General features: G+C 39.8%; 1 protein-coding gene across 1 annotated transcript in view; it reads right to left on the bottom strand.

Annotated features, from left to right (window-relative positions):
- fig4a (FIG4 phosphoinositide 5-phosphatase a) overlaps positions 1-13,120 on the bottom strand; it is a 49,441-nt gene that overhangs the window by 6,812 nt on the left and 29,509 nt on the right. The window contains 5 exon segments of the mRNA XM_055232407.1: positions 4,653-4,851; positions 5,473-5,556; positions 5,688-5,835; positions 6,410-6,468; positions 6,805-6,943. Of these exon segments, the coding sequence (XP_055088382.1) occupies positions 4,653-4,851; positions 5,473-5,556; positions 5,688-5,835; positions 6,410-6,468; positions 6,805-6,943 (629 nt within the window).

Here is a 13,120-nt window from a genome sequence, read left to right on the forward strand (position 1 = left end):
TCTGGCTGGCCCATTCAAGAACAGTCACGGAGTTGTTGTCTTGTTGGAAGGTGAACCTTTAGCCCAGTCTGAGGTCCTGAGAACTCTGGAGAAGGTTTTCGTCCAGAATATCCATGTACTTGGCCGCATTCATCTTTCCTTTGATTGCAACCAGTCATCCTGTCCCTGAAAAACCCACCCATGGTATGATGCTGCCACCACCATGCTTCACTGTTGGGACTGTATTGGACAGGTGATGAGCAGTGTCTGGTATTCTCCACACATACCGCTTAGAATTAAAGCCAAAAAATTCTATCTTGGTCTCATCAGACCAGAGAATCTTATTGCTCACCATCTTGGCATCCTTCAGGTGTTCTTTAGCAAACTCAATGTGGGCTTTCATGTGTCTTGCACTGAGGAGAGGCTTCAGTCGGGCCGCTCTGCCATAAAGCCCCGACTGGTGGAGGGCTTCAGTGATGGTTGACTTTCTAGAACTTTCTCCCATCTCGCGACTGCATCTCAGGAGCTCAGCCACAGTGATCTTTGGGTTCTTCTTTACCTCTCTCACAAAGGCTCTGCTCCCCCGGCGGCCAGCTCTAGGAAGGGTTCGGGTCATCACAAACCTCTTCCATTTAAAGATTATGGAGGCCACTGTGCTCTTAGTCAGTTAGTTAGTTACTTTATTGTCCCCGAGGGGAAATTTGTCTTCACAGTCAAAAACACACAGAGAAAAACGCCATACATACATACAATGCCACACAAACACATCACATATATTGGACAAACACAGGAACTTTAACTGCAGCAGATTTTTTTTTTGGTAAACTTGGCCAGATCTGTGCCTTGCCAGAATTTTGTCTCTGAGCTCTTCAGGCAGTTCCTTTGACCTCATGATTCTCATTTGCTCTGACATGCACTGTGAGCTGTAAGGTCTTGTAAGACAGGTGTGGCCTTCCTAATCAAGTCCAATCAGTTTAATCAAACACAGCTGGACTCCAATGAAGGTGTAGAACCATCTCAAGGATGATCAGAAGAAATGGACAGCACCCGAGTTAAACATATGAGGGTCACAGCAAAAGGGTCTGAATACTTATGGCCATGTGATATTTCAGTTTTTCTTTTTTAATAATTCTGCACAGCTGTCAACAATTTTGTCTTTCTCTGTCAATATGTGCTGTGCGTACAATCATGAGAAAAAAAAAAAACTTAAATGATTTTCGCAAATGGCAGTAATACAACAATGACTGAAAACTGAATACTTTCCGTACCCACTGTATAAAAGATAGCTACCATATACATGAAAATAAATTTCTTTGAATCATGACAAAACATGTAACAAAAAATCCGGTTGTTAAATAGAATTGGTAGCTTTGTCTGAGTGGGAATCTGACTCAAGGCTATGCATGTCGAGTGGGCTTGTCTTCCACGTGAGTCCCTCCTCATGGATTACACTGAATAGGTGAAAGTGTGAATGATGATGTCTTGAAAAGTGTTCTTCTATAAACAGCTCTCTGTCTAGGGAGCGACCTGCCGCACATATAGAGGAAATATGTGTTCTCATTCTAGTCCAATATCACAGCAAAACGGATGATGTCTAACTGGTTCAAATCAATTTGATAATTGAAACAAGAGAAAAAAACGACAGTATTCATTTTAATTTTCAGATAAGCCATTATATGGAGAATGAAAATCCTATATGTCAAAACTAAACACATAATAGACCACTGTTGTGACATACTGCTCTGTGGTTCATTCTCTCACTACATTAGAGTTATTCACATAAGTAGTGCGCAGTATCTGTCAGAACTTACAAGGAATCCTAGGCTTGATCCTGTTTCTGTTCCAAAGGTTAAGGGAATAATGCTGATCGAAGTTATCAAAATGCCTGTTAGTGGCTATGTTTACATGCACAGTAAAAATCTACATTTCCTTTCAATATCTCTGAGGTAATAAATCTGAGGTGAATAATGTAATTTCTTTCTGATCGTTCACACCTGTGCAGGTTTTGACAATGAAAATTATATAAAAATTAAAAAAAATGTGGCAAAAGCAAAAAGGAAACTTGTACTTTGTCATGTACAACAGTTATTCTAAAATCCATTGATTGAACTGTCACATGTTACCAGGTGTATTGGTAGATCAGATTTTGTGCATATAAAACACACAACAAAAATCAGATCTGATTATTGGATTATCTAAAGTCTCCAATGACCACACTTTAATGGGGCATGTAATCCCAGTGTTTTCACTCTTGGCAAGAAACAGTGTAACTAACAAACAAATGTAAGCATTCTAAAGAAAAAAAAACAACATGGAGGATTAATTCTATTGATATAGACTACAGATTATTTTTTACATTGTTTTTGTGTCCACAATATTACACTTCAGCAGTGATGTAACGGACAGTTTATTTTGTGGGGTATTTTCCAGGTGAGCAGTCTAACGTTCCCAAGCTCTTAACCAAGAAACTCAAGAGGCAGATGTGTTGCTACCGATCTTATTACTCCTCAGACACCTCAATGCAGCGTCACATGAACACCAGATATAGTGGTACAATTTAACGCCAATATAGCAATGGCTGACCCACATTATTAGTCTGGGCAATTTAGGACAGACTACGGCCAAGCTGATGGGCCTTTTGGACACATGTGGAGGAGGACAGAGAATGGAAATGGTATTTACAGCTGCAGTGACACCCATGACCATGGTGTTACTGCAGTTGTAAATATCATTTGTAACTATAGTTGAATCACCAGCCCTTTATGCCCCCTGACCTTTATCTACTGGAGCTTATAAAATACCACCTTCAGTGATATGTAATTTCTTACCTGACACACTGATCTACATTCTGTTTAATTTATGCATGTAGCTCTTCCAAATGTAGGTCAAATGTAAAACCTGCTCTTTCTGACCTGGAACAAATAGTGATAAAGCATGTATAATGATACATGTGTGTCTGTTACATGCCTCATTAATAATACTGAAAGAAATGAGAACAACTGATTGTAATAGTGAGAAATGTGGCAAGATATGAGTAGGCATAGTAGAGCGAAATAAAAAGATTGTATTACATGTGCTGCTATGTGTCACCTTATTTTCTCCGATTATTAGTAATACTAATGCATTAGTCTCATATAGCCCTTTCCCATATGTTGCCAAAGTTGCTTTACAAATCCGTGCATCACTTTCACGCCATGTCAACTCCATATCAACTCCTTTTGTAGGCACAGCTGCGCTGGAGTAGACTGACAGAGGCAAGATTGTCAATCTGCACCATTGCCCCCTCCAACCACCAACAATCACTCGCTCACACACCACATTCAAACTAGGCAATGTGGTTGAAATGTCTTGCCTAAAGACACAACAAGTACTATACAGCCCCAACCATGCTACTATTGTAAGCTAATAAGTAATGTTTGAACAAATGAACAAATGTTATCTGTGTCGAGAAAGACATGTAGCAAAAGAAATCTGCATGTCCCATATTCTGTAACTGTAACCTGTATCTTAACATTGTGGTCAGAAATTATGGAATCTAGGGCATTTTGGTTCAATAAATTGAGTAATTCAACACACCGAAAAATCACAACCAAATATAAAGATGAGGTACTTCTTTCATGTAAGGGATAATAAAAATGTGGGTTACTTAGATTTAGAAAATTGGCAGTTCTTGGGGTGACAGTACTCACTAAGTTTCAAAAGCTCTTTAGAACAGATGACACATTTTTTGTCAAATGTACTTTCAGATGCATGTACTGGGCCAGGTGCTGGAAAAGTAGGTACAGTATATAATGATGATAATGGACCGCTTGATGCTTTTCTCCAGTTACACAAGCCATTACTTTTGTTAGCTTTTAAAGAGAAGGTTTTTACACAAGAGATTAATCCTATTTATCTCCTTGTGTTGATGAAAACAGCTGATAAGTATGTCAACATAATAAAAGCGAAACACTGAAAACTCAAAAAGGACACAATAAATACAATAACACAGGTCCAAAACAAACGTAAGAGAAAACCAAGAGTTATGACTGTTTGAATTCAAACACACAAACATGTTTAAACTTGTTTCAACTTTTCATGTGGAGATATATTTTTTCTTGGCCGATACCAATACTGATTGTTTAGAATATAGATCAACCAATGGCCGATAAGCTTTGCCGATATTTCTGCTCTGATATATAGGGCCAGTTTTGATTATTTTTGATTATTTTCACCAAATGACTATATAAAAATTTACTACAAGCTCCCTCCTTACATTTAACCGATATATCAGTCTGTCTCTAGTCAAATCAGTCCTAATGTGTAGTTAACAATACATAATCTGCTAGTATTGTGGATTTTGATTTTCATTAGCTGTAAAATCAATCAAAAACATTAACCCTTGCTGTGCATAATCTGTAGACTAATTACTTTTTAACAACTGGTTGGATTCAATTAAAATGAAGGTAATTTGTTTAGAATTTAAAAATATTTGCAATCTGAATATTGCAATGGAATAAAGACAAATATACAGACAAATACAGGTAGAGTATGATCATTTGATCCATTTCATTGCATCCAACATGTGGAAACATCAGTATTTTTGAAATATGCATCCCTACAATATCTGTAATACCATACCCTGAGAGAGAACACTGTTTTGTTAGACTTAAGTATGTAACCTTTAAACATACCTCCAGTGTGCGAGTGCTTTCCACAGACTCGGTGAAGAGTTTGATGGGTGTGGAGCGCTGGGACACAGAGGCGTCATCGTCCCGGTCCTCCTCCGAGTCGTCCTCCGAGGAGCTTGACATGGCCTCCTCACTCGGGGCGGGAGGTGCGCTGGCTGCGGTCTTCCTTTGGATCACAGTTTCCTCCTTACTACTCTTGTTTCTGCAAAAAAAAAAAAAAACATGAGAAATAATATACAAAAAGTTGACCTGATCTGATGATAACCATTTTCTATCACATTTTCTATCATAAATTGGGAAATTTATTTTTTTAGATTTTGTTTGTTGGAGTGACTGTTTTCAGTAGCACACATTAGACAAAAGATGACTAAAGGAGCGTCACCTACTTCTCATGATGACTAAATGATTTTAGAGAATTGTGTCTACTCAATCAAACTTGTATTCTTAAAGAGGGAACAATTATAGACATATTCCACTGATTAAAACTTTGAATCACTGCACGCAATAGAAGCCTGTGACAAGCACAGAATCATCTTGTGAGTCAAATTCTGATTTATTTGAGGATTTTGGCTAGCATATAAAAACATATTTATACAAAAGCTATAGTATATTGTAATTTGAATCGTTGAGATTTTTTTAATATTTAGCTAAGCTCTATGTCAGGTGTCCCGGGTGAGTCTGATATAAAATCTACTAAAGGAAAAGAAAGACATAGCCCCCATGCCTTATTAACCCAGGTTTAGAGAAATGTGGCTTTGCAATGGTACAGTGGCACAAATTTTAGCCAAACATCAATAGCATACTGAAATCACGGCATACGCACGGCAGCACTGATTTTCCAGTTTCCTCCGGCTTGCGAACAGTGAATGGACTTGGATCTAGGCCAACAGTCTTGGGCATAAATTCTCTTTATGGAGACACACAACAAGAAAACTGAGACTTTCTGCAGTGGTAATTCAATATGGATTAATAATGAATGTTTGGCACTCACGGTACTGTGATAAAATCAATTGTAGATTTGTTTTGTTTCAAATGTACCTTGCAGAATTAGTCATTGCGATGCAGAAGGTGTCATCAAATGAGGTTATTTCGTATGGTTTAAAGAATTCGGTGTAGATGTCAATGCTCTCATCAAAGCGGTTCACTCTCTTTACTTCAACTTGTTTCATAGTTTCTTCACAGGGGACTGAAAAAAAAAAATTAACAGATTTAGAAATGCATGGAGATTTGATGGTGGAAGTATGCATTGTATAGCACTAAAATATTATTAAGCATTATAGATACAGTCTATCTTTTGCACAGCACAACATGGCCTTATTCCTTATACCCACAAAAATAACAGTTAACAGCTCAGTTGCCTTTGGACTGAGGTCTGACTCAGTCTAGATTAATGCACTGTATAATCTTAGTCATTTTTAATAAAAATACACAAAAAGTAAGGTGTATTTATTTTGAGCCAATTTACATGGGCATTAAGGTTAAGAATTATTTGGTTTCCAGTCAGAACGGGTTGACCAAAATCAGGTAACAGAATGACCCAAACTGTGATAACCTCTTAGATTTAATTGGTATGAATGACCCACTGAGCCAGAATTTGCAATGAAATAAAAAGTGGAAAAGGATTTTTGGAGAAATAATAAGATATGGCTGGCTAAGCATGGACTGTGGTTAACAAAAAAACAAACAGTGATTAGCAACTAGATTAGCATAAGATACAACTGATTTCATTAGATACCATCAGACTTATTTAAATACATTACCTTCATCGAACGGTACAGGAAGACAGGACAGAACACCTTGTGTCCACCACAGTGTGTAGCTATAATAAAAGACAGGCACATGTAGATCAGCTCCTTTCATAGTCAAATCCCACTCTCTATAACCTACATACATTATTGTCACTGCCGGAGCAGTTACTGTGTATCACCTAAGCCCTTATGTCAGAATTAGTGTAATAGATAGGCTGAATTGCTACATATTTGAAATAGAGGACAAAAGTATGACATGCTGCTTGTAAATTAATAAGTGGGTCTAGATTTATGTAAGAAGAACAATCTGGACATGCAAATGTGAGAACTCTATTATAATAAGCATAAAAGCTGAAAGGGATAAATAGAGGGAAATGTGTGTCAGAAATGAAGACACTTGGAAGTACCTGTGTCTGTCTTGAGGGAGGGTCATGGTGCTGCTCTGGTGCAGATAGAAGTCTGTGGGCAGCTCCCATAGGTGTGGCTTGGATTCTGCTGGCTGGTACACTTGAAGGAACAAGTTGATGGCATCCTGTCTGTCTGCATCTAGGGGGTGAAAATGAAACATTATACCTGAATTAAAAAATAGCATTTTTACGACAGCCATTAAAATATTTAATTTGAATTTCCTATAAACCTCTTGTCAGGCAGTTCTGGATGTAGCATCTTTAACCAATATATTCTCTATCTCTTCTTTGAACATGTCTAAACCATCTCAATTCATGCATATCAAACATTAGTCCCTCAACTGTTCTCTGATCCATTCTCAGCTCCTGGTTTACGACCTGTCCTGTCAATTATTGATGATTTCTAATCTTTGATAAGGCAAGGGTTTTACATCAACTCAGATACACTTGAGAGCAACCCTCTCAATGTATTCAGGCTTCCAACTAGCACATAGAATGCAAGTTAGAAGCCAGAATTCCACCCCTGGAGGTTTTAGACCATGAACACAGCAAATCAACTTGCTGTGATTGCACAAAAATAGCAAAAACCTGACTAGTACCAGTAGACCTTTTTGGCAATTTTAGTGCAAACTTTGTATATTTGCAGAGTGTGTGCTGCCTACAGTGTCCACTGCAGTTTCAAGGGCTCTGTGACATCAAACAGAGCTGCCTTTATTAAAGCCAGGCATTTCTAATTACAAATAGCTAGCTGCAAGGGTGGAGCTTTAAGTGTGGATACCAGTCACACTGATTATAACCTCTCCCTCCTTTCCCCGCACTCTTCTCTTTAGTCCTCCAGGTACTGCCCAGTTTAACAGCTCTATTTGAAATGTGTGCTAAGTTTAAGTGTTTAGTCTCATATTATTGTTATCTGTTATTTACTTGGCCAACCAGAGCCAAATGCTTTGACAAAACTATACAAAGATGAGTGGGTCTGTATCCTGTCTCTCCAGATTCAGTGGGGTGTGATTGACAGGCAGATTAACCAATCAGGGAGACGCATGGTCAGTTTGTGTCAAAGCAAACATGGCAGCTTATATGTAAAAAAAAAAAGGAGGAGGGGGGAAATTACTTAGAGTGCTAAGAAAAAGCATGAATTTCTGCAGAATCAACAAGTGAAACACTAAACTGCTATTATCTCAGGTAAAAGAAGTTATATATTTTGTTCTGAATGTTTCTGAGAATTCTGGACATCTAGAGATGTTTTCAAGATGTCCCTTCAACAGAATGAGGTAGGGACTGACTGGTTAGGCAAATCTGTTATTGTTATGGGTTAAATAGTTTTTTGTTAGTTTGTTTTTAATTGAACTGACAATTACACCTGGCCAAAATATTTAACAGCAACTATATATGACATAAGATAAAAACAAATACCAAATTAAAATGGCATAGGAACAAGTAGTGCACACTTGTATGTAAATGTAGGAGCCCAGTGTCTGGTGCCATGCTGTGTTTTAGCGAGTGCGAGGAGATAAGCTGTTTCAGTGTGCTCAGCAAGTGGCACGTGTTTCTCCATTGCCCTGTTCAGAGCCATTTAATCCAGCCGTTGTGAAGCCACGTGCTCACTCCTCAAGACTATGATTAGATAATTGGAAAATGACTGAGCTCCATTAAAGCCCATTCACAAAATAATTCTAAGAGAATCACTGAATATGAGGAGTGCCATATGCTTTAGAGTGGGAGACCAACACATATGGTCTCAACACGTGGAATGAAGGACAAAAAAAAGAGAGAGTATACATCTATAATATGAAAACAGCTGTCAAAATAAAAAATAATTAGTTCCATTTTTATTTGACTGAAGCAGATATTATCCATGTTTTCAGTACAGGAAAAAAAAACTTTGTAGCCATTAAAATGGTGGGAAAACTTAGACTTGCCATCTTTTAAAACTGAAAATTAACACATTTTAGAGCAGACAGCTTGAAGAAGGATTGAAAAAACATAGCTGACAGATTTAGATACCAATTTCCTCCAAATCTCATAATTTTAAGAATGACTAAGCTTACAAATACAGTATAGTCTGGCAGAACATTGTTAAAATAATAATTTAGCAGTTAATGATAAAAATGACTCTGCCCTTATGAGGGGCAGGTTGACAAATAAAATGGTGTAAACGTAGGTGAATTTTTAAGATTTGGTGGAGTCATCAAATCAACGGAAATAATAGAGCAGCAGCCACCGCAATATTCTCTAGGTCCAGCACAAGTTTAGCAGATCACTTGGTTATTATTGCATTTTAATGTTTGGCCCATGGTTTTCAGTGTAATCATCAGTACAGGAGGAGTGCACACAATTTGCAGTGATTCAAAGACTTGTTTATGAGTTGAATAAAGAAGGGACTATTAAGCAAGCAACAGCAACGTAACCAGCTATCTACGTCAAGTAGCATGGCTTTATTTTTCCATCTCACACACACAAAATAATAACCTTACTTCTAATGCCACGGAGCCAATTGTGTCATATCAAAACATCTATTTTAATCTTCGGAACAAACTATAATAATCTATAATATTTCAAATCAAGTACTTCACTCAAAACATACAGAATATACAGGCAATGATAGCCAAAAAAGAAGATTCAGGTAAGGCAATGTTTGTTGAAAAACAATGCTAATGAAAAAGCTAAATGACTCAGGGTTATACCATATTGTATTTTTCTATATTGCATTGCTAAACTGTGTTTTGTGTGTGACTTTGATGGGTGAAAAGGGCTGAATAAATAAAATGCACTTGCTTATATTTAATGATGATAAATGATTTTATCCATGACCATATATTCTGAGAAGTGTAAAATCACAGAATGCTAGAGGGTCAGTAACTTTCTATTATTGTGTTTAGACCTACATGTGGAACACTTTCATTTCAGTAACTTACCTGAGAAAGCATTACTGTTAGTATCTGGACAGCGTCTGCATGATGTCTTTGGAGTGTTGAGGTCCAGGGGGCGATCTTACGGTACGTTTTTTCACTCTGTGAACTAGTTGGGGACCCACCATACTGCAGAGAAAGAGTGTCTCCATGGTCCTCGTACAAACTCCTCAAAACAACCTAGGGACATAAAAATGCACACAAGATATAAGAGTTCAAATATCAATTAATATAAAAAAATAGACATACAAATCTTAATTCATCTTACCTAACACAATCAGTATCAAATTGGAGTTTGGGTTTGTCAATCATTCCGAGTGCGTAAAGCTGATAAGCCAGAGCGCACTTTCCCACCATAAACTGTGCCGTGTTGGTCCGATCCAGGCAGTCCACACAATTAGTCCGCCAGCACCCCTGGTCTAAAAAGTAATAATATTCTAAAAAAAAACCAACAAAAAAACAGGTGGATTTCTATATGTAATAGTCCTCATGATTGTTCTCCTCAGTTGAATCAAACTAAGTGAAATTAAGCTTCTGTTTCTGTAATAATCTGTTTCAACGTTTGTAGGGCCGTTGGCTGGTGCAAGGAGATCTGGGAGGCGGTCGAAGTCGAAACTGGCTCAGGTGACATGGAATGTCACCACTCTCGGGGGGAAGGAGCCTGAGCTTGTGCGGGAGGTTGAACATTACTGGGTAGATATAGTCAGCCTCACCTCTATGCACAACTTGGGGTCTGGAACCCAACTCCTTGAGAGGGGCTGGACTCTCCATTTCTCTGGCATTGCCTGCGAGGAGAGGCGGCGAGCTGGTGTGGGCTTGCTTATTGCCCCACAACTCAGTTGCCTAGTGTTGGAGTTCACCTCGGTGTCCTGGGGGACTTCAATGACCACGTGGGCAACGACACTGACACCTGGAGGGGAGTGATAGGGAAGAACGGCCTCCTTGATCTGAATCCGAGTGGTGTTCTGTTATTGGACTTCTATGCTAGCCACAGTTTGTCCATAACGAACACCATGTTCGAGCACAAGGGTGTCCATCAGTGCACATGGCATCAGAACACCCTAGGTTGGAGTTTGATGATCTAATTTGCTGTCGTGTGTCTTGGATACTCGGGTGAAGAGAGGGGCAGAGATGTCAACCGATCACCACCTGGTGGTGAGTTGGATCCGCTGGCGGAGGAGGAAACCGGACAGACCTGGCAGGCCCAAATGTACTGTGAGGGTCTGTTGGGAACATCTGGCAGAGCCCCCTGTCAGGGGGGTTTTCAACTCGCACCTCCGAGAGAGCTTCTCGCTGATCCCAGGGGAGGCTGGGGAACTGGATTCCAAGTGGGCCATGTTCTCTGCCTCTATTGTCGATGTGGCTGCTCATAGCTGTGGTCGTAAGGTCTGCGGTGCTTGTTGCGGCAGCAACCCCCAAACCCAGTTGTGGACACTGGAAGTAAGGGATGCGTCATGGGAGTTGCCCAACCAGTCTGCATGTGCATCTGGAGTAGGCATTCGAGGCCATGGTTCTCAACCGGAAAAAGGTGGCTTGCCGTCTTCAGGTGGCTGGGGAGTCTTTGTCCCAAGTGGAGGAGTTCAAGTATCTCGGGATCTTCTTCATGAGTGAGAGACGAATGGAGAGTGAGATTGAGAGGTGGATCAGTGCGGTGTCTGCAGTGATGCGGTCGCTGTATCGGTCTGTTGTGGTAAAGAAGGAGCTGAGTCAAAAGACAAAGCTCTTGATTTATCAGTCAATCTACTTTCCTACCCTCACATGTGGTCATAAGCTTTGGGTAATGACCGAAAGGATGACCGAAAAGATCGCGGATACAAGCAGCCGAAATGTGTTTCCTCAGCAGGGTGGCTGGACGGTGAGGAGCTCGGTCACACTGGAGGAGCTCAGAGTGGAGCTGCTGCTCCTCCACGTCGAGCGGAGCCACCTGAGGTGGCTCGGGCATCTGTTCCAGATGCCCCCTGGACGCCTCCCTGGGGAGACCCCGGGGGAGACCCAGGACACGCTGGAGGGATTATGTCTCTCGGCTGGCTTGGGAACTGCTTGGAGTCCCACCGGAGGAGCTGGAGGACGTGTCCAGGGTGAGGGAAGTCTGGGAGTCCCTCCTGCCCCCGGGACCCGGTTCCGGATAAGTGGAAGAAGATGGATGGATGGCATTCAAAAACAGTGTATCTCTCATTCTCCCATAAATCTATACAGGTCCCTCCATCTCAGCTTATGATGACCTCAAATTCTTGTTTGCGTGTGTGTGTTTGTGTGTATACATATATACATACATACTGTATATGCATATATATATATATATATATATATATATATATATATATATATATACATACTGTGAATTATAAGAGTATAATGAACAGTATATAGAATGTTTAAATACCTGTAATCGTCCACTGGAGGTGATATGTCCACCTACATCTTCCCACCTGAAAAACATGATTTACATGGTTTAAAATAGGCACTTGAAATACTAATCTAAATGTGCTGATATGCAAATGACACATACCAAATTAGCAAATATATGTCAGCAAAACCAATCAATAAATATTGCAATGTGATAACAAGGTAGATTTGTTGTCACCTACTGTCCATCTTTTACTGTTATATAAACTCTGTGACTCCATAGGACATATAATTTCAATGTTGCAATGTAATAAGAGACAAGCCAATTATTATTCATTCTAACAAGCAACATCTAACAAAGACTGGCCAGCTGTTTGGTTCAAGAGCACATGTAAGCCCAATGGAAAACAATAAGGCTGGCTTGATTAAAAGTGTGTTAAGTTTGTGTGTGTGTGTGTGTTTGTGTTTGCGCACACACAAAGCCAGAAAGCTTTAGGTAATGCATATTAAACTAATAAATACTTGCCACAGCTGGGCAATCATATTACATAACAAGGAGAAACGCTGGCTGAAAGCCAAGTAGACAGAGGACAGAGGAGCAATGCTTTAAGTACATGGGCACCAATCTGCTCAGCTTATTAGCATAATGGGCTCGACACACAGGGAGTGATGTCGCTGCTTCTCTGTGCATTTCCAATGGGACGTGTGCGACAAAAGAAACTCGCCTCTCTCTCTCAGCCTCAGAGAATGTAGTGCCCGTGAGAAATGTAGTGCTCGTGCAGGTCTGTAACCCAAACCTGAAAGTCAAAACTTTTTAAACTTTTGTCGCTGTCGCCAACACTACAGTGAGGGTTCTTTGATATGTCCTCAGTGTAGTTTCGTGAAAGTACGCACCTCAGCTCAGTGCGCTGTCAAAGAAAGTCGCTGCTTTTCTGACCCAGAATCGTCTTTTTACTTTTGGTGCAAAGTAGAGTTAACATTAATCAGTCAATTACTCTGCAAAAATGTCGTAAGTCTAATAGACCATGAGGTACTTGGCTTCATATATGGCTTTCTTATTC

The sequence above is a fragment of the Periophthalmus magnuspinnatus genome, chromosome 24 (genome assembly GCF_009829125.3).
Source record: "Periophthalmus magnuspinnatus isolate fPerMag1 chromosome 24, fPerMag1.2.pri, whole genome shotgun sequence".
Classification (NCBI taxonomy): domain Eukaryota; kingdom Metazoa; phylum Chordata; class Actinopteri; order Gobiiformes; family Gobiidae; genus Periophthalmus; species Periophthalmus magnuspinnatus.